General features: G+C 34.0%; 1 protein-coding gene across 13 annotated transcripts in view; it reads right to left on the bottom strand.

The window, feature by feature from the left end:
• AAK1 (AP2 associated kinase 1) overlaps positions 1-23,672 on the bottom strand; it is a 242,795-nt gene that overhangs the window by 76,937 nt on the left and 142,186 nt on the right. For all 13 annotated transcript variants that reach the window (XM_031950606.1, XM_031950605.1, XM_031950611.1 and 10 more), the window contains exons 7-10: positions 23,200-23,281; positions 22,245-22,377; positions 4,234-4,337; positions 1,230-1,309 (exon numbers count right to left, since the gene is read on the bottom strand). In XM_031950606.1, the coding sequence (XP_031806466.1) occupies positions 1,230-1,309; positions 4,234-4,337; positions 22,245-22,377; positions 23,200-23,281 (399 nt within the window). The remainder of the gene's footprint in view (positions 1-1,229; positions 1,310-4,233; positions 4,338-22,244; positions 22,378-23,199; positions 23,282-23,672) is intronic.

Genomic DNA, 23,672 nt, shown 5'->3' with positions numbered 1-23,672 from the left:
AAATCCTCTGCTATTTTTCTCTGCTGGGCTATATACCTAATATAGAAGAGAACTTCCATGAGGGCATGAAAATGGATCTGACTTATCTGTCTGACTATTATTTATATGCACTTTTCTCATAAGGTTTGAAGTACAGCAACTCATATTTCTACATAGTTTCAAGGTTTACAAAATACTTTCCACATAAAGCCCTGTTAGATGGATAATATGGATATTATTATTCTCATTTCCTATTTAGATACACTGAAGAAAGGATCCCAACTCTAGCAGCTAGGAGGTATGGAGTCTGGGATTCCTAAGCATAGGAAAAATTCATATAATCTTAATATTGTTAGATATATAATTAGAAGAGAATCTAGAAATTAAAGTCTCCTACTTCCTTATGTCATAGATGAGAAAACTGTGGATAGAGAGATGAAGTTTGTCCCAGAGCCAAACAACTAGGAAATAAGAAAAACATGATACAAACCCAAGTTTCTTTTCTTTTCTTTTTTCTTTCTTTCTTTTTTTTTTTTTTTTTGCTGAGCCAATTGGAGTTAAGTGACTTGCCCAAGATCACACAGCTAAGAAGTGTTACATGTCTGAGATCAGATTTAAACTCAGGTCCTCCTGACTTCAAGGCTGGTGCTCTATCTACTGTGCCACCTAGCTGCCTCTCAAACCCAAGTTTCTTGATTCCAGGTTTATAACACTCAGCTGCTAATAAAAACCTTTGAAAGAAAGGATCAAAGGATAGTCACGTTCAGGAATGTCTGATCCACCAACAGCCTCAATGGAGTTAAGTATAGGCATTCCAATGGGATTGCTTCTAAGGGACAATACTCTTAGATGGAGATGTTCGGGTAGCTATATTAGGAAAATAATTTTTATTTTATGGTCACTTTAAGGGACAGAATGTATCAGAGTGGACTTATGTGTGGCTGGCCTTAGGAGTCAGAAAAGATCTATGTTGAAAATGTACTTGATGCACTAGATGTGTGATCACAGACAAGTCATTTAATTGGCCCAGCTAACTCTCTTAAGTATCACATACTCATCAGCATTGGTAAAGGGAATTTACACACTGTAAGTATCCTTACCCTGATAAAAATCATAGGTCAGGACTCCTACTGCAAAGATATGGCTCAAAGAGTTACCTGCGGATTACAAGTGCCCCCTTGGCTCTGGGGCAAATTATCACCCTGCCTGCTCCCACTGAGAAATGAAGTGTTTAACCAAATAATTTTTACCTGGCCTTTGGCTGGGTTTTTTTCGCAGCTGCCTCACTGGCTTTCACTGGTTCTGGAAGCTTAGCAGGGATGGGAGAGTTCTGTAGATTAAAACAAACAAACAAAGAGAACAAAATTAACCTCCAAACCATCAGGAATAGTCAAGAGCAGTAAGATGCCATGTACCTTTGTGGACAAGACAGAGAGAAGAACAAAATAACTAGTGAATGATGGAAAATACATGGACCAGTGATTTTCTTCTGATCTCAATCTGATTGAGATAAGAATACCTCTTCCTCACATTAACTCAGCATACCCCTTGTGGCAGCATAGGAGGTGGACTTGTATAGCCTGTGTAAGAGCACATGATACAAATGATGCTAATTAAACTGACTATGGCTCAGTCAGACTTAGCTGCTGTCACTCAATGTACCAATGTAATAATGGTTTATAATCCATAAAATCCACTCAACTTCACCAAAAGGCACACACTTCCTCTTCTAACAACAATGCAACTTTCCTCTAAAAAACCATATTTGTAAGGCTTTTGGTACAATAGCTCCTTGTGTAAGATGTACTCTCTTATTGTCCCCATTATGCAAAGGAAACATTGAAGAGTTTAGAAAGATGAAGTGATTTTGTCCATGGTCACACAACTAGTAAGAGCTATTATCTGGAGTTGAACCCAGATCTTTTGATACCAAGTCCAGTATAATAAGTCACAGGAGTATGCTGTCTCTCTCATGGACTTTGAGAGCTGAAAGGAACCTTTCTGCCAACTAATTTAATCCCCACATTGTACAGAGACAAAATCTAATTTGAGAAGCAAATGACTTTGGACTTAGTAGAGATAGCCATTATTGTCTATGTCTGAATTGGAGAATTAATTGGTGAATGGGAGAATAAGTTAGTAGCTTGAATGGATCTAGACCTTCATTAATGTAAATTCTTCCCCTAACAGATGTAGACTGAAATCCATTCATGACTACTCATTCTGTGTAATTCTTGTCTTAAGTTTGCTACAGTGGTTCACCCAACATGCTAGGGGATACCTTCATTTCACCTGATATTGTGAAAATACCAGTAGAGTACATAGATTGGTTCTTATTTTAGTGACAGATCATTCATTCTAGTATTCTAGCAGGCCATCTTTTTCATCATACTTTTCTCTGATGACATCTTTTATTTTCATTTCTTTTTATAATTTCTTATTTGTTATGTAATACAGTCAACTCACACTACTATGAATCTCTCCAATGCCCTTTATGTGATACTAATTTTGAATTCTTTGGAAACTATAATGTTCCATGACTTGCAGATACAGCATCACCAGGAGGATATTGATATTAAAAGATGATTAAATTGTAAGGATAAAGATATGGTTGACTATAGAATATTATGTTCAAAAACCCACTTATGTTCCCTACTCTTACTTCATCAACAAATGTCCTTGATGTGCTTAAGCAAACTATCCTCATAAAATTTTATGTAGATGAGTAAATAGATATAAAGGTAGGTCAATGGTGGGTGTCATCTTTTTTCATTATTAAGGTTTCCATGTCTTTGGTGTCTTCTCCTTTAGATCTACTTTGTGAATCGATTTCTCAGTATTCTCAACACTGTATCACCTATGATACAAATGTCTTCCATTTACACTTGATCTAATTCAGATTTTTTCCCGCCATTACTGCCCACGTTCATGTCATTTTTACCTCCTCTACCAACATATCTGCACTGTGATGCTGAATCCAAATTTGTGCCATGGTAAAAAAAAAAAAAAAAAAAAAAAAAAAAGTTTGTCATAATAACTTCCATTTTTTTTTCTATTGCCTTTCATTCTTAAATGTCTTTAGGATAACTGCCTTATTAGGTTTCTCATCAAATTTTATATACATTATTTTTACTCTCCATTGTTCTTGTTTTATGAGGAAACATTTCTTATTATTTACCATCAGTTTTCCTTTAAAATTTTGCAAAAGATTTTATATTCCAATCCAGTGTTAGTCTAGGATGCTATCTCTCCCCACTTGAAAAGTTTGATGACTAATACTTTTAGTCTCCTTGTTATGGCAATTAATTTAAATTGGTTATACTTCTGCATGAAATTGTTGTAGATTACGTCCTGTATTCTATCTATAGGCCATTTTTCATCATCAATAAATCGTTTTTTTATTTTTAAAAAGGCCAGGATAAAATTGTTTTGGCTCATCTTTTCTATCTTTCCATATCACTTTCCTCATTTTTACTCTTCTACCAGCTTTGTACTAACGTTGATTTCTTTTCATTAAAATGAATGGTCTGAGTGTTCATGAAAGCTGATTTCAGAGTGATAACCAGTTAACTATAACAATAATTGTGGATAAACAAAATTCTTTTTATAGGTATTCCTTATTTTAATTGCATACATTTGAAACAGAATAATTCAAACACTAAAAGGTACAAAGGCTGATTTGCTTTAATCAGAATAAAAGATCACAGGATAACGGAGGTCAATCAATGCAACCTCATCTCATAATAACCCAATGTGGTAGGCAATATCGTTTTATAGAAGGAACTCTAAGGCTCAAGTTAAGGGACTAGTTTATAGTACAAACTTATAGCTAGTGAATAAGAGGGGCAGCAGGTGGTGCCATAGTGCATAGAGTACAAAGTCTGGAGTCAGGCAGACTCATCTTCATGAGTTCAAATCTAGCCTCAGACACTGTAATTACTTACTAGCTACAAACTTGTTAGCTAATAACTTAATAATAATTATTAGCTAATCATTTAACCCTGTTTGCCTCATCTGTAAAATGAGCTGGAAAAGAAAATGGCAAACCATTCCAATACCTTAAACAAGAAAACCACAAATGGAGTCACAGAGAGTAGGACAACTGAAAATGACTGAATAGCAATAATAAATAACAGAGATGGGATCTGGACTCAGGCAGAGGGTCTATACCCCGTGTCCTTGGAAACACACCCTGTGATAATATAAGTATGTCCCACTCTAGATCTTCTTTCCTAAAGACACAATTTTACATACCTGAACATTCTGAATGGGGCACTCTCTCTTGGCGAGCTTAAATGAGAAGTATGAGATCTGATAAATATCTGGCCTCTTGTCAGGGTCTGGCTCCAACATATACCCTTTAAAAAATGGCATTGTAACAGTTATTACATATAACAAAAATATTATATTCAGATTACTTTTTCCTATGTTCCTTACAATATGGTAGGTAATTTTATCCTCCTATAAAGTAATCAATGGATATATGAAACGCTGGAAAAACCAGCATCAAGGTTAACAGTACCCAAATGGCAAGTTGGCATCATAATTTCACAGACTTGTGAAACCTCCATGAAGACTGCAAAACTATTGATGTCCTTAATTAAATATATACAACACTACTTCATGTTCTCAACAGGAAAAAAAAAACCCAAACTTCAAACAGTAAATTCATTCAGTAGGATTCTGTTTTCAAGCTTCATTATTTTTCTTTTTCATATATGATGGTCTGCATTTACTAGGGACCATTAACTAATGGTAATATATTTAAATTTTTATCAAAGATATCAAAATTTCACATAATTTGCCTTTCCAAGCAGAGATACAGATTAAGCAAACATTTTCACTTGCTGGTATCTAGAATGTATGTTTTTACTTAGGCTTACTATGCAGAATCATAACCAGAACGCCATTTCATGAATTTGTTATTGTTAGTCCCTACTATAGTTATAAAATTTGTTGTGTTTAACCAAAATACACTCAATTTTATTTTTCTACTGCTCTACAGAGTTCATCCATCTTTATTATCTTATCTCTTTAGAGCTTTCTTGACAAGTCTAGAAAGGATATGTGCTTGATTGTAAAATCAACAGGAAGTACAACTGAAATTAATCTTGGAAATCAGCTTAGCAGAGATTCTTTCCTACATCTCTAACAAGTGATTATCCAGCCCTGTTTAAAGAATTCCAATGGCCAGGAACTATTTGATCCCAAGGCAGTGCAATCTACTTGGGAATGGTACCAATTGTTATGAAGTTTTTCCTTATTTTGGGTCCAAATATGCCTCTCTGTAATTTCTAAAAACTGTTTCTCATTCTGCTATCTATAATAAAGCAGAACAAAGCTGATATTTCTGCAAGAACTTAGAGACAGCCAGTTATCATGACTCCTTGGAAGTCTCCCCTTCTCTAAACTAATGTCCTATTACACAGTCTATATTCCCCTAACAATCTTGGGAGCCTTCTCCTAGCTACAGTCCTCCAGTTGTGACCAGAGCAAAAGATAGTGAGGCACTCATCTTGCTCAATCTATATACTATGTTTTTTGAAACAAAGTGAAGATTTCATTAGTGGGTTGCTTTAGGAGGTTTTTTTTGGGGGGGGGAAAGGGAGGGATGGGGCAAAGTTGCCACACCACACTGTTGACTCACAGTAAGGCCGCAGTTCATGAAAATCTCCAGGGCTTTTTATATAACCTGCTTTCTAGCCATGTTGCTTATACATCCTATGCTTATATAGTTGGATCTTTGAACACAAAAAAATCACAGGACAACAGATCATCCTTCCAGCTTAACAGATAAGTTTTGGTCTCCAATTTTCTCATTCAGCATGTAAGTTACTAGTCCCAGCTTCATGCTATTCACAAATTTGACCAAAAAGAGAAGTTTATGGCAAGGGCTTATTTTCAACAGATTACAGAGCAGTAACAACTTTGTGACACAAGAAACCCTGACCAAGAAAGCTGCTCTTGAAGGATTTAATACTAGGTACCAAGTGAATGTGCAGTGCATGATGGATAGCCAATTTGAGAAGGCTTGCCATCTATTCAGAAGAATATTTCTCTGAATCATGACCTTCCCCCAATTCCTCAAGAACCTAGTTCTTGGACACCATTAACTAGCCTTAAATCTATAAATACCTACTTAGATATAAAGCTTTCCCATGCCCCAATAAGAATATCATAAAATATGACTTTTTAAAAATGTTAACTTTTTTTTTCTTTTGTGAGGCAATCAGGGTTAAGTTACTTGCCCAGGATCACACAGCTAAGTGTTGAATGTTTGAGGAGAACTCAGGTCTTCCTGACTCCAGGGCTGGTGCTCTATTCACTGTATCATGTAGGTGCCCCTCAAATATGAAAAAAATGTCTTTTTTTGTATCATGTACCCATCTTGGCAGTCTGCTGAACTTCATGTACCCTACCTCAGAATATGATTTTAAGTGCATATAACAAATTATATTAGATTAACAGAGGAAACCAAATATATTATAGAAATAACAATTATAAAAAAAGTCCAGAGTGTCCAGGTTAGAATCTTTGCCATAGAACACATAGAAAAATGGCTAAGTCAACTATGTGCTTATACACTGTATATTCCAAAACTAAGGCTAAAACTAAACATTAAGTGAGGAGCAATACAAACATTTTCTTTTTCTTTGTTCCTTGACTTTATTATAAAATGTTTCTCTCAGGCCCACCTCTATTACTAGTTCTTTTCAGCACTAAATAGGCACATCAAAAGTTAACCTGAATGTGGTGATATAATGATGCATTCTGTACTGCATGTCATTTCAAATTTCAAAGTCATTTCAATTTTTTGCACTAAATTACAAATAATTATAAATTGTAATGTAATATCTGTTTTATTTTCAGTCCTGAGGGGTAACTTAAAATGTCTTGCTTTTAAAAGTTCACACTGTATGTAGTTCCTTTGTAAAATATCTTTCCATTAGTATAATACTTTTAAAAATTACATATGACTAAATTATATATTTTTATTTACAATATGATACATTTGTATTATGTGCTACAATTATATGGAATATACAACTACATGTATTTTTATCTAACACATCCACTTAAAAGGCTGGATAAGGCTTAGAATTTCATTGATTTCTACATTTGCTGATGCTTAGCATTATGCTAGGTATTGAGAGTATACAAAAACAATGTAAAACATATCCAGCTTAAATTTAGTCATTAAGTCAAGAGTTGCACATGAAGCAAGTTACATCATAATGTATGACAATATATGATTAAATACTGAAATGAGATTTAGAAGATAAATACTATTGAATTTTAGAGAAGGGGAATATAAATTGGCTGGAGAGTAGTTGGAAAAGGCTTTCTTTTTGTAAAGGTGGGATGTGAGCCAGACATGTTGCATTATATCGGAAGGAATATAGTATGTGTTCCAGGAAAAAGAGACCAGCCTTGGCAAGAACAGAGGGCCTGTGTTTAGGGGTTAGCTGCAATGGTGTCTGCTTGTGAAGGTGATTTGGAGTCAGGCTAAGGACTTTGGCTTTTATTACATTTTCTGAGTAGCAAAAATGACAGGATGAAATGAATGTTTCTAGAAGATTAGTATGGAACAAGGCACTATGTAATGTGGATTGGAAAGGGAGAGATTGGAAGCAAGAAAACCAGTTAACGAGTACAATTTTAAAGATTTACACTCTGGTTCCAACAATGGACAACTACCTGGGGACACTGAAACCATTCCTCTCGGTACCTAAGCAATTTTACAAAAATTATAGCAGCTAATATTCTTTCAGAGAACCCCTCTGAGTTTAGGGCAATGTAATGATTATTCTTCACAATACCTTCTCTCATAAAGTAGAAAATTGTTATATCAGACCATCCTTTGTGATCAATAGTCTTCACTTCAGATCCACTGAATTACTGCACTGGTTTCTTTTGACCAGGATCCAGCATACCCTGTCCCCCAGCAGGGTGCTTTATTTTATTAAAAAATTATTTTAAAAAATAAAATAAAATATTTAATATAGTTAGGGAGATCATCTCCAGTGAGGTCAGCTCCATTTCCTTGAGCCTGGTAAAGAATATAGTCAAGAGGTCAAAGTTGGAAATCAGCTGACAGGTCAAAGAAGGTCTTTACATAATAAGGGACCATCAAACCAGAATTAAAAGCCAAAGAAAAACCATGTATTACAAGTGCATTTTTTTACAGATTAGAAAACTGAGGATCAGGAAAATGAATTAACTTGCTCCTAATCTCATGGGTAATTGATTACAATGGGTAAAAGATTACAATGTAAGTCTTCTAACTATAGAACCCAGGTCTTTTTCTACTGCTCCATGTTCCATCTCCTGCAGTGGGCCTGAGTTCAAACTCTGAATTCTCAAGTATTCTTAAATAGAGAAAGGAAGAGTTCAAGACCAGAGGAGAACATGAGTCCTTTTAGATAGTGTTGTGAATGGACAGCCAGGACTGGAATCATGAAAACTCATCTTCATGAATTCAAATCTGGCCTCAGACACTTCCTAGTTATGTAGCCCTAAGCAAGTCACTTAATCCTGTTTGCTTCAGTTTCCTCATTTGTAAAATGAGCTGGAGAAGGAAATGGCAAACTATTCTAGTATTTTGGCCAAGAAAACTTCAAAGGGAATCATAAAGAGGCCATCATAACTGAAAAATGACTATACAACAGACCTTTAAAAACTCAAGGAGGAGCCTGGGAGGGAAGATGTAACTTGATTTGTCCTGATGTCCTATGAAAGACTTTTTCTTGTATTTCAGATTGCCTTCATTTGTCCATTTACAGTGATATTTATGTATAGATATTTTCCTTTCACATACCATGGCCAACAAGCTGATATTCTGGTTCTGGTTTCTTCATTTAAAATTATTTTACAGACCTTTTCATATTGTTAATATTCCTCAACTATGGTCTTAGAGGGATAATGTTTCATTAGCTTGATATACTGCAACCCAATTGTTGGTCATCAGATAATAGACTGATTATTGCAATTATAAATAATGGGGCTGTCAGCATATTGTACCTGATAGTACCTTTCCTCTGCTTTGTAATTTTGAAGATACATTCTCAATTATCAGATTATTGGATCAATGGCTATGATATTTTAAGAACACAACAGAATACAAGCAGAATGCTTTCCAAAAAGATTCCAGCTATCTAGTATTTCATCAAAATATGAGTATGTCTGCTTTTCCATTATTTCTTTGGATTTTTAAAATTTTAATATCTTTAATCCACAAGGAAGTTAGAATATATTTTATCTGTATACATGATTGCTATGGATAATAGGAGAATGGGGAAACTAGCAATAAAGTTACTTAAGAAAAAGAAAAGGAAGACAATTTTTAAAATGCATGGAAGAGAAGGAAGTTCAATAAGCAGGACAGCTTTGAAAGTAACATATTGAATTTATTATTTACTTTTGAAAAGCAACCTTTATGTTGTGGGGATTTATGTTTTTATGCATAAACTTTTTTCTCTTTGCTCTGATATAGAAATTCTTTGTTTTACTGAATATTAAATTCAGTATAATAAAAGTAAATTACTATGAATATTTTTCATAATTTAAAAAGTCCTAGTAATTTTTGTTGCTGGACAGACTTTTTTTTATAAATCAAATCCATCCACCTTGCTCTCTATAATTATTTCAATCTATTTAAAAGATAAATATCCACGTCTCATGTATAGTCGAGATACATTTATTCAGTCTTTTTTGTTGTTCTTTTTTATGATTTAGTCTATGATCTCAGTAGAAATTATTATGTTATATGGTGTGTGGTGAGGTGCTAAATTAATTTCTAGCCATACTGCTGCCCAATTTTCCCACCAATCATTAAATAATGAATAATTTCCACAGTTTTTATTTCCCTTGGGTTTATTCAAACATTAATCTTTTGCATATATTTGCTTCTGTTTTTGACATGTCTATTCTACTCCATTCGGATTCCTATTTATTGCCCAAAATAGGATGGTTTTGATGACAAATGCTTTTTATATGTTTTAAAAACCAAGGACCAAAAGTCTAATTGTATCAGTTTTTTTTTTTTTTTATTTTATTTTTCTCAAGGCACTCCCTGATGCAATGGCCAAATAAATTTTTCCATATAAATTTCCTCTTGATCCTATCTAGCTGTTTTAGAAAATGATTTTGATTAACATTATACATAAAATGAAGAAATTTATTTTGGATATGTTGCTATTTTGAGGGGGGGGGGGGGCGCAGATAGGTGGTGTAGTAGATAGAGAGCTGGGCCTGGAGCTAGAAAGACTCATCTTCATGAGTTCAAATGTGACCTTAGACATACTTCATAGCTGTGTGACCCTGGGTAAATCATTTAACCCTATTTGCCTCAGTTTACTCATTTGTAAAATAAGTTGGAGAAGGAAAAGACAAATCACTCCAGTATGTTTCCAAATGTGGTCATGAAGAATCAGACACAATTGAAAAATGAAAAAAAAAAATGCCATTTTTACCACATTCCTCTGAGTCACATGTGAATGCTAAAATCTTTCCAGTTTTATTTTTGTGGATTTATCTTATATATTTGAAGTTTTTTAGACCAAATCTGAGATTTCAATGGTACAAGATGACCTCACCAAGACATTCTCACCATTGATAAAGATGAGCAACCAGTCTGTAAAACAGTCTTATAGACTTGCTTGCAGAAAAGTTTAAGTAAGATTTATCCAAGGTTATTTACAGCTAACATAGTTTTTTGTAAGTCTTTCTGACTTCAAACTTTTTCTCTCAACTACAGGATGCTATTAAACTTATCATTTCTATTAGTTTCTATGAAAGTTGATAGATTTTCAGTAAACAATGACAGCTCCTAATAATTTTATTTTGATCTTTTTCTGTCCAATGCTAATACTTTTAATTTATTGTTCTTACTTTTATTTCAACTAAGAGGAATAACAAATAGAGTGTAACAAATACAGAGCCGGGCTCCGAGACAGGAAAACCTGAGTTTAAGCCCTGCCCCTGGCACAGAATGGCTATGTGCCCCAGGTAACCCTCTAAGACAGTATTTCTTAAATTTTCTGATCTCAGCACCCTGTTACACTTTTAAATATTGAGGACCTCAAAAAGCTTTTGTTCATATGGCTTATAGTCTACTGAATTTTCTGTATTCGAAATTAAAACTGATAAGTATAAAAAAATTTCAATTCATTAAGATGTCAAGATGTTATTTTGTTAAATATATAGAGACAAAAAGAAAATTTAGCCTCACACAAATATTAGTTAGAAAAAGAAGGGAGTATGTTAATGTGCAAATAACATCTTTGTAGACTCCTAAAATACTCTTAAGGATCTCCAGAAGTTTACCAACCACATTTTGAGAATCACTACTCTAAGATTGTGAATTTCAGAGAAGATATCAACTCCTATTGGCAGAAAAAAATTCCTCACCTGGAACTCCATATACCAATTCAATTACAGGTCCAGTTTAAAAAAAAAAAAAAAGAAATTGTAATCGCTACATTCCTGTTGACCCATAAAATTTTTAAATTACAAGAGGTTTTAGCAATTACCTAGTCTAATATGATCTTGCCCATCATCTATAGGCCTTAGTTTCCTTACCTGTAAATGGGTAGGTTCAAACTCTAACTTCTCTGACTTTCCAAACCTTTTTCCCTAAAACACACTTTCTATTCTATATCAAGTCAAAATGGCAAAAAAATGATTATCCCTGTTTTATATCTGTTTTCAGTGTAAATGCTTGTAGTATTTCTTCTTATTACAATAAGAAACTCATAGTTTCAAGTCAATATTGTTTTGTTGTATTAAAAATATTCCTCTTCCTTCTGATCATCATAAATCAATGATGGAATTCAAAGTCTTTTCCCCCTCATCTACTTCATTGAATTCCCTCATTGAATCATTTTTAAAGATTTTCAGACTTAAGTTTTCTTAATATTGAACCATGCTTGTAAACCTAGATTAAATTTAATTTTTTCATAATGGGTAATTCTTAAAATGTACCAAAACCTGTTGTATTTCATATTTCATTCATGTATATTTACTGGAGAAACTGGCATACTGTTTTCATTTCAGATTACATTTGCAAATTTAATGTCAAAACTATTGTTTCACAAATCACATTACATAATTCTGTTTCTCAATTGCTTTTTGATCCTAAAAAGGATGACTAAAAAGTCATGTCCAATTCTTTATGACTCCATTGGGGGTTTTCTTGGTAAAGATATTGGAAGTGATTTGCCATTTCCCTCTCTAGCTCATTTTACAGATTAGAAAACTGAAGCACATAGAGGTGAGTGATTTGCCTAGAGTCACAGAGCTAGTAAGTGAATGAAGTAAGATTTGACTTCAGGTAGTTAAGTCTTGCTGACTTCAGATACAGCACTTTATCCACTGAATTACCTAGCTTCCCAGTGTCAACATTTCACTTGGAGTTCATGAATTATCAATTTGCAATGCTATGCATTTTGTTTTATGCATTTTTAAAACATTATTCTTAGAAGAGTTTTGTGGGCTTCAAAAAACTCTCCAAAGGGTTTATGACAAAGAGGTTAAAAAGCACTACCATATTCAGTGACAGAAAATTAGGTACTTTTTCCAGGGGAATGCTGAAAAACGATTGATCCAAAGGAAAAGGAGACTACCCAGTAGTGCGGAGTAAAGAACCCTGCACTCAGGCTCTCGATACCTTGATTTTTTTTTTTTTTTTTTTTTTTTTCCCGATACCTTGATTTTAAACTTCCCTCTAACATTTTCTGGTTATGTGACTATGGGCAAATCATTTAACCTCTCTCTATATAGCAGTAAAAAGAGGCTGAAAATATTCTGAGTTTGAATTCACCTTCAGACATTTACTATTTATGTGATCCTGGGCAAGTCACTTCACCACTGTCAGTATTGTTTTTCTCATATGTAAAATGGGAATAACAATAGCTCTACTCACTTGTGTTGTTTTGAAGATAAAATTATGTGTGCAAAGCATCTTGCAAATTTTAATGCTATATGAATGCTAATTACTCTCCTCATTGTTATTGTTACTATAAGGAAAAGATTAGATATGTTTTAAAATACTACAGAAAAAATATCTGGCAAGAGTAAAACACTGTAGCTTCTTGAAGAGAGGAATGACTAGAAACATCACTTTGGCAACATCTTGGATTGGAGAATGATTAGAAAAGAAGGAGACTCGAGGCTTAGAAATAAATCTATTATGGAGGTGATGAGGGTTTGACTTGGGTCAGTGGTCATGCAAATGGAGAAGAGGGATATAAGAGTGTAGATGTGGAATTAAATAAATTTGGTGACTGTTTAGATTTGGATGGAAAAGGAAAGGAATGAGTTGAGATTGACTCGAAGGTTACAAGCTATTGCTGCTTGGAAATATGATATTGTTGTCCATTAAAATAGAGAAATGAGCTGTTAGAGGCAATTTAGAGGAAAAATGAGGACTGACTTTGTAAAGTGTTTGAAATACCTACAAATATACCCATTGGAGATGTCCAATAGGCAATTGGTAATGCAAACTGGGAATTTACAGAAAAGACCAGAACTACAATTTAAATGAAGAATTTAAAACATTAGTGGAAGAAGAAAAAAACAAGATATAGCATGAATCAAGAAATGATTTAGAATAAGAAACTAATACTCATAATAATATTATACCTATTTATAATTTGTTTTATTCATTACTTTTAATAGCAGAAATAATAATACAAAAAAAATTGGAAGGAAAAAATGCCAGAAGACAAATCAAATATTAGTTATTTGAATTTCCCTGCAAGAAAGGAATTAATTTAATGGATTGAAAATGGAAAGCCATCAAAAAGCTGCTTGAAAGAAGCATATTTAATGGGGAAAAAACATTCCAAATCACAGGTTGGTCTAAAAATATTAGTATCCAATTAAAAATTTTAAAAGTCAGTAGCAGCAATGATATTACAGTTTATTTTGGACTCTGAAAAAAGATAGATAAAAAATGTTAGATAATTATGCAATGGTAAATATCTAGTAAAAATAATAGCAGATGGTATATACATAGCAATTTCTGGTTTGCAAAGTTCTTTACTGCACGTTACCATCTTTGATTTTTGCTACAATCCTGTGACTATTATCATTTCTGTTTTTGCATAAGGAAACTGAGACTGAGATTAATTGATATGCTCTGGATCTCAGAGCTAGGAACTATTTAAGATCAGAATCCAGATCTTATGGATTCAAAATCCAAAATACTATTTTGTCAATTAGCTGTCTCATTTTAATGTACAAATATTTAATTATACACAGAGAGAGAGATAAAGAGAGAAAGAGAGAGGCATACATAATTCAACAATTATGTTAATTAAAAAGCATAACAGCAAGAAAAAATGAAATAGATAAAAATAAAATGATAATGGAGGAATTTTACATTCTATGATCAGAATGACAAATTTAAAAGCAGAAAAATTAATTTCTTATTGAATAAACTAGAAATAACTCTGGGTATATATTTTTGTGCCTCTGTGTGTATGTATGTATGTGTATGAAACTGAAAAGGCAGAAGATTACACATTTTTTCAGAATACTATTGGAATATTCATGAAAATAAATCATTTACTTGGCATAGAGGATATATAGTTCAAAATCTGCTCTTAATCCTTCCTAGCTATATAACCATAGTTAAGTCACTTAACATTATCTGTAGACCTAGGTGGCGCAGTGCATTGAATGCCAGGTCTGGAGAAAGAAAGACCAGAGTTCAAATCTACCTCAGAGAAAGGCCGATGAATTATGGCATATGAAAGCTATGGAATATTATTGTCCTGTAATAAACAATGAGCAGTTTGACTTCAGAAATCAGAGACTTACATGAACTGATGCTACGTGAAATGAGTAGAACCAAGAGAACATTGTATACAGCAACAGCAAGATTATACAAGGATCAATTCTGATGGACAAGGCTTTTTTCAACAATGAGGTGATTCAGGCCAGTTCCATGGTCTTGTGATGGAGAAAACCATCTGCACAGAGGACTTGGGAACTGAATGTGGATCACAACATAGTATTTTCTCCTTTTTTGTTGTTTGCTTGCCTATTGTTCTCTTATTTTTTTCCCTTTTTGATCTGATTTTTTTGTGTGCAGCATGGTAATTGTGAAACTATGTATAGAAGAATTGCACATGTTTAGCACATATTGGATTACTTGCTGTCTAAAGGAGGGGGTAAGGAGAAGGGAGGGAAAATATTTGGAACACAAGGGTTGTTGAAAACTATTTTTGCATGTATTTTGAAAATAAAAAGCTATTATTTAAAAATATAAATAATACAAATCTGCCTCAGACACTTTGCAAGCAGGCTAGCAGTATGAAATGTCACTTAACCCTATCTGTCCCAGTTTCTTCATTTGTGGAGAAGAAAATGGCAAACTATTCCAGTTTCTTTGCCAAGAAACCTCCAGGATTATGAAGAGTCAGATATGACTGAAAAGACTGAACAACAAAGAGAAACAGGCCTTGGTTTCTTTATCTCTAAAATATTTATAGAACTTATTTCATAGGATTGTTGTAAAGCTTAAATAATGTCAAGAATATAAAGTATTTGCAAACCTTAAAAGGCTATATAAATGGCAGTTTTAAATATTTTTTATTCATAAAGCCCTAAACAAATAGAAAAAAATATATGTATTTTTTTACAGATTATAGTGTAGTAAAATTAGAAATAGCAACATGAGTAATAAAAAGAAACAAAAGGTAAAGAAGAATACAAAGAATAATCATATTACAGAAATATAATTGAGTTATAAAAACAAAAAACTAAAAAGAAATATTAATTCTTCTAAAAATTGTTTTTCAAGCTAAAATATTGGTGATGATTATCAGCTTTAATAAGAGAGGAAAGAGAAGAATGAATTAACTCTTTAATTACATATCACAGAAAAAGAACAAAGGATTCATCTAAAGGAAAATAACAATAATGGAAATAATAAAGAACAAAAAATATAATGAGAAGCAGGAAAACAATTGAATTAATAAATAAAACAAAGAGCTGATTCTTTAAAGAGACCAATAAAATGAACTTTTTTTTTTGCTAATGAGCAAAGCGTTTTGTTGTTGTTTTGCTTTCAAAGGAAAATGACCAAAATTAGAAACAGAAAAGGAAGGTCATGACAAATGGGGAGGCAAATGAGAAGTCATTCTATTCAAAGAGCATTTATTACTATATGTGTCAGGCACAGGGAATAATACTCAAAACCACATAATGTTAATAAAACAATGAAGACATGGACAATTTTTTACTAAAAATGTAAGTGAACAGAAGGACACAAAAAGAAGTTAATAAATATATCAAATTCAGAAAAGAAAGTAGAGTAACTATACTCATGAATTCTTTCTTTCTTTCCTTGTATCTGATAAAGTTTTGAGAGAAATTATTATAAATTATTACTCAATACTAGGTGACTAGCTAGAAAAATACCTAGGAGGGCTTTTAATTAGCCCGAGAAAACACCCCCAAGAGTAGCCATAAATGAAATCTAAAACTGGGGAATTCCTTTGTCCACAATGAAAATTGGTTGAGATGATTATTAGGAATTAGACCACCAGGTTGTACTCTGTGTAGGCAGGATGGCTAGTGTGGTCCAATATAATCAAAGCAAGATCTTCTAAAATAAAGTTCCATTTTGTGAAGGTATCATCACCCAATTACTCTCTTAGCCTGAAGTGGAGTTATAAGAGGTAAGGGGTGAAACAGGAGGTCCATGGTTCTGACTTGTATTCACAGAGGGTAGCAGTAGGCTTGCTCATGGAGTACATATATTGCTATTGATAGTTTTCATGCAAGGAACACCAGAAAAGGAACAGGTTTTACATATAAAGGCTTTGTGCAAGAAGGCCATGAAGCAACAAAGCTTCAAAAGAAACCCAAGATCACATCAGAGATACCAGCCAGGAAAACTAGAGATTTTTTTAGATCAGACATCTAGGTTGAAGCGAGCAGAAAGCAACCGAGGGACCAGAGTTAGCAAGGGAAATATATGAGAGCAGTGGTTCTCAAACTTATGAGTTTTAGGACAAAATTATGTGGTGTTTAGTATATAAGGAATCAAAATATCTTACTATTATTACAGAAGTAGTTTTGACTTTGCAGGCCCTACTCACTATACAAGAGCAAGAAATAGTAAGAAATCAGCAAGTCTGAGACAAATTATAGAATGCTAGTGATCTATGAAAGTGAGGACCTTTTGGTGACCAGTACTAAACTATTTGACCCACATTCTTATCTGATGCTAAGTAATTTACCAACTCTAATAATTGAATGTGGTGCCAGTGACTGAAACAAGGATATTAATGAGGAATGTTTTTCATAGGAAAAATAAAAAGTTTCAGGACATGCTGAGTTTGAGATCTTCCATGAAATTCTCTAGTATTTAATAGAGGACTCTGGGTTCTCTGGGCTGTGCTTAAGGAATGCAAACTCTGTCACAGCTACTCCAAGAGAAGAAGGCTAATGGGTATCCAGTAAAAAGTTGTATGTCTGTGATCCAAGGATTAGCCTAATTTGAATCATCAAATGGTTATTAAACATCTAATATGTAAAAAGCAACAGGCTTAGAAAAGGTCATCAATATGTGGCTTCAGCCATGAACTAATGAAATATTCTGGTCCCAGTATATCTGAAAGAACATGTACCTAAATCACAAAGGGGATGTGATCTGTATTGGTCAAAGCAACAAAATCACATCTTTTGAAATGAAATTAGAGCCTAGAGTAATAGAAAAACATTCAAAGTATCTACTGACAGTCAGGGATATTGGGTTGTATCTTGGATAAGAAACCAGAGCTTAAAGACCACAGGCATTAACATGAGGATGTCTCGAGGTATCACTGGAAACTTGGGATGCAAAATTCGTGACTCCTATATGGCAGGTCACCTCACAGAGGTGACAATACATCATTCTATATTGAAAGGGTATTCATCTGTTTGGAAATTCACCTAATCAAGGCAAGGGGGAAGGTATGTATGCATTTGGATAAGCATGAAAAGAATAAGAAACAAAGCCAATTATCACAATGGACAAATATGGAAAAGATGAATTGATGACAGTATGGTTAATTGGATTTAGAACTTATGCAATAACCAATTCAATTCAAAATGGTGATAGGAAATCTAGTACAGAATCTTCTCTGATTTTGATTCATTTTGTTTATCAGTTGCATAGAAAAATTATTCATGCACGTACTATATGTGCACATTGATGTAGCTTTCTTATTAAATCTGTGGATGACATAAAGTTGTGAGTGCTGGATAATACACTATGTCACAAAAGGAGATGACTGAAAATTCTTACCAGAATTATGCAACAATAGGTTAAATTGGTAAGATTAAATTAATAAAATTAAATATAAAAAGTCCTGAACATAGGTCCATAAAAGAATTTCACAAGCATAGAATGGGAATAACATAGCTGGAGAGCAGTAGTTATGGAAAAAAAAAAGATTTTAGTGACACACTACAATAATAGCAAAGTGACAATACTGTCCCACTCTGCTCCTGCTAAGTAATTTTTGTAGTATTCTATCCAGTTCTTGGAACTACAAAAGAGTGACAGAACTGAAGAAATTGAAGGGATCTCAGTAGTTATCTAATTTAACCCACATCTGAACAAAAATTCTTTCTAAAACATCTTCACTTACAAAATGGTAATCTAGGCCCTGATGGAAAATCTCAAAATTAGGAGAATTTACTATTTTTTCTGGCAGCCCAGATCATAAGTAGTACTATAAGGATGTTTGTCCCTTATAGCAAATTTAAATATCTTTCTGTGCAGTTCCTACTTTACTGCTCCTACATCTTCCTTCTGGAGACAAACAATAAACCTAATCCCTCTCTTCCATAAAACAGCCTTTTGTTAAGTGACAACTAAGTCTTCTCTTTCCATGCCCATTTCCTTCAACTTAGACTCTTTGTCCTGTTGTCCATCAATCTCACCATTTTGGCCATTCTCTTTTAGAAACAGTCCAGTTTATCTATGTCTATCCTAAAATATGACGCTAAGAATTGAGCATAGTATCCATACGTCAATGAACTGGGCAGAGTATGGAGAATCTATTACCTCTTCTTTCTGGACATGAAGCCTTTGGTTCTTAATGTAGACTCTAACAACATTAACTTTTTTGCCTCAAGTCTCGCACCAATGACTTATATTAAGCTCACAGTCCACTAAAAGCCCCACATTTTTCTCACAGAACCTGTTGTCTCTAGCTGTGTCTTCCTTATTCAGTATTTCTGAAGTGGATTTTTCCATTTCAAGTACATTCAGGAGGATGACCAGATGGTGATGGGACTTGAAACCATGCCATTCTAAAAGAAAAGCGGTCAAAGGAACTAAAAATATTTAGACTGAAGAAGAAACAAAGGAGGGACATGATAGTTGTCATGGGATTAAAATTGTTTTTTTTTTTTGTCTTCAAATGGAAGAACTAAGACTAAGAAGTGAAGTTTTAGGAAGGCTCAATAGAAGAAAAACTTTGCTAAAAAATTAATGCTCTCATTTGGAATTATGCCCAAAAAGTTATCAAACTCTGCATGCCCTTTGATCCAGCAGTGTCACTACTGGGCTTATATCCCAAAGAGATACTAAAGAAGGGAAAGGGACCTGTATGTGCAAGAATGTTTGTGGCAGTCCTGTTTGTAGTGGCCAGAAACTGGAAAATGAATGGATGCCCATCAATTGAAGAATGGCTGAAAAAAGCTGTGGTATATCAATGTTATGGAATATTATTGTTTTGTAAGAAATGACCAGCAGGATGATTTTAGAAAGGCCTGGAGAGACTTACATGAACTGATGCTGAGTGAAATGAGCAGAAGCAGAAGATCATTATATACTTCAACAACAATACTGTATGAGGATATATTCTGATGGAAGTGGATTTCTTCGACAAAGAGAAGATCTAATTCAGTTCCAACTGATCAGTGATGGACAAAATCAACTACACTCAGAGAAAGAACATTAGGAAATGAGTGTAAACTGTTTGCATTTTTGTTTTTCTTTCCAGGTTATTTTTACCTTCTGAATCCAATTCTTCCTGTGCAACAAGAGAACTGTTTGGTTCTGCACATATGTTGTATCTAGGATATACTGTAACTTATTTAACACGTATAAGACTACCTGCCATTTAGGGGAAGGGATGGAAGGAGAGAAGGGAAAAATCAGAACAGAAGTGAGTGCAAGGGATAATGTTATAAAAAATTATCCATGCATATGTACTGTCAATAAAAAGTTATAATAAAAAAATTAATGCTCTCAAAAAATGCCATGGGCAACTTAGAGTTACTAATATTTGTAACTGGAGGTTTTTAAGTGGAAGCTTAAATGACCATTTTCAGGGATTTTATAAGTAATATCCTTGCTATGGGAGACTTACAACTAGAAACAGGCCACATGCAGCCCAAAATACTTTCAAGTATGACCTGACCTAGGTGATAATTGAAGTCCTGTTTGATTTTAATGTGTTAATATATTAATTTTTTTTAAAAAAGTATAAATGAGTGATTTTCTTAAGTCAATATGCCATCCTCAGGGATCCTTATGTAAAATATAGTGATAAGTTGTCACTGAACAACTCTGCAATTTTATGATACTATGGCTCCTAAATCCCAATTTCTTGTTCTCGGAGTTGGTATGTTCTTCTTTACGGTGCTGTTCACCAGGTGAGAATAACTCAGTTCTGAAGTTCATAAACAATAATAAAAAGCAAGATATCTGATTATATTATATTCAAGAATTTGATTCTATACTAGTCTAGTTCATGAAACTAGTTCAGAAACAAAGGTCATCTAGAATTATAAGTTTGACTGTCAAGTTATTAGGTATTTCTATCTAAATGCACAGAGCATAGTAACACTTAAGTTTAATGATTTAAGAATGAACTTGATGACTAAGAACATTCTTTAAGTTTAAGGAACTTTTTGTTCAGGAAGGCACTAACATCATCCTTTAATCAACATGAGTTCAGACGTTCAGAATGATACTTTCAAATAAGGACTTTGATGACTAATAGTCCCCTACCATACAAAGCAAATCTTGAGATCACAACTCTGAAGCTACAATGAGGCAAATGAGATTATGCTTCTTATTAGTCTACCTCATATGCATTTTATAATATCTCATTTATTTTTGTTCGTTTGCAATCAAGTTTAAAAGAAAAAGTAAAGCAATCTGTAATAAAGTTATCCATGTCCAAATCTGTGGCCTTCCATTAACTGGAAATCCATCCAGTTAAGAGCAAAGGCCATTCCTGCTGCCATAACTCAGGAATCAGCAAGATAGGAGAGGTGACAAGCTATATGGCCAGGAATTGGTTAATAATTCTAGTCCCAAAAAACCTTGCCAAGTGAAGAAAGTAAATATGTCTGTTTCCATCAGAGGGGCTTATGGTTACCTGCCATCTTGTTCTTTATGTATGATGCAATAGGTTAACTGGAGAGATTAAGAAGTCAAAAGGCAATGTTAAACAGTGTCCTCTATGATATCTTAACATAAAATTGGATGTTTAAATGCCATATTAGTGAAAGACAAGATTTGACAAATATTTCAAGTTAGAAAGGGAATAAGAATGGGAGACATATATTTCTGTCATTTGAAGATCAGTTAGGTGTGAAATGGCTCATGACCAGGAGCTTGGCCACTAGTTGACAAGATTTTTAGAGTTATTATGATCTCAGTGCAAGTCAAGATGATTAACCTAAAATACTTAGTTCTGGGCCTCCATCTTCAGCACCTAGGAAAAAGGCTTTCATTACCCACCACAGTGTTTTGCACATCGAAGGCACGCAAGAAATATTTATTGTATATAAATGAATTCTACAGAACAAAATGCTGCACTAGGAAGCAAATATTTAAGCAAAACATGCCAACCTCTTCAATGGAACAATTCCTAATTTTGCAAAGTCTTACCCCGCCTTGATACACAACCAGTCAGAATCCCATTGCTTCAGGACTTCTTCAAAGACTTTAACTAATGGAATATAAATATTATATTCAATACTTCTGTTTAAATGACTCATGTAGGTATGAAGTGTACTTTGGAAATTTGTCCAAAGGAGATCTGTCTAAGCAATTGGAAATCCTTGCTTCAAAGATATTTTTCCATCTCTGTTCCTATCCCTTATAGATCTTTTATCCCCATTCCTGCCTTCTCTTTTGTTCTCTCTCCCTACTGTGGATAATCTTTCCTCTCCTACTGGTATAATTCAATCCTGGAGAGAAAAGGTTACAAATCAAGAGGAATCTGGGAAATGGAAATACTTACGTATGAGGCAATGCATGTCTTGGGAATACCGTGAGTTATCAGGAATCGTGAAGTTTCCATCGCAAATGGCTACCTGACTCTCCCCAAATGGTAATGTGAAGTAGCATAATTTATACAACAAACAACCAAGGGCCTAAAAGACAGAGGAAAAAAGGATTGTTTTCACTCTGTAACTATTGAGCATGGGCTTCCTTCTATCACTTCCCTACAAGTAATCCTGGCTAAGTGCTGCTGAAGATGGATGGACCCTAAAAATCATCTAATCTAATTTTTCTGATTTTGGAGGTAAAAAAGTTGAAGTACACAGAGAGGAAATGATTTGTACAAGATCTTGCATATGCTAAGCAGCAAAAACAGGACTAACCTAGATCCTTTGACTCCAAATCCAGGATATATTCTACTATGCCATACTACCACATTTTTATGGATTTTTATGGATTCACAAGCAATAACTAGCAATTCTGGTACCCACAGTTATTAAGATGGGATCAGGGCAAAGGGAGTGAAGGAGCTTGGCTGGGATGAAGCGAAATCCAGAAAGAAGCACATTATGTAGTACCTTTCTATTCTAATTATTCCTGCTAACTAGATAATCATCTCAGTTGCTTTTGTACTTTAGAAGGACAGCAAGTATTGTCACTGACTCCTTAATTTCCATGGGGCAAAAGCTCCAGTCACTCTCCCCTTGTTACAGGTCTGCAGGTAAACAAACTAAAATACTAACAACTAAGCAGCTATAGATTAGAAAAACAACTCACAATTTTCTGGAATATTCAGGCTTACAAAGCACTTTCCTTATCACTTCCTGGGAGATAAATGGTGCAAACATTATGCCTATTTTACAAATGAAGAAACTAAGCTAAAGTGAGCCTAGAACTAAATCCAAGTCCCTTGACTCCAAAGTCAAGTACTCTGTTGCTCATCAAATTGAAACTGCAGATTACTCAGCACGTACCCAAATGTCGGCCTTTGTAGTGATAATTTTGCCACTGTACAGGTTGACCATTTCTGGAGCTCGGTAGGAAAGCGTTGTATACCTAAAATCAGAAGAATCATTTTATTAAAGGTATCCAACTTTCATTTCATTTATTTGGCAATCCTGTGACAACAAAAATATTTTTATCTTTTATAACATATATCACAACAATCCCTATCTCAGACAAATATGAATATAATGCTATGCAGAAAGCAATGATAGTAGAGAGTTGTGGTCATTTGCTAGTTCTATCAGCTTGTCCATGGTGAGTTTAGGTAGAAAATGCACTGGCTGAGATTGGAGTCAGCAGAAATCTGTGTTGGAATCTTAACTCTGATTCTTACTAGTTATGTAATTTTGGGCAAATCACCCCTCTAAGCCCGATTTTTTCTATCTATAAAATGAAGTTGTAATAATATTTGTGTTATCTACCACACAGGAGCATTATTGTC

The sequence above is a fragment of the Sarcophilus harrisii genome, chromosome 2 (genome assembly GCF_902635505.1).
Source record: "Sarcophilus harrisii chromosome 2, mSarHar1.11, whole genome shotgun sequence".
NCBI lineage: Eukaryota > Metazoa > Chordata > Mammalia > Dasyuromorphia > Dasyuridae > Sarcophilus > Sarcophilus harrisii.
Note: the sequence above shows the minus strand (reverse complement) of the source record. Positions and strands in the feature narration are given on the sequence as shown.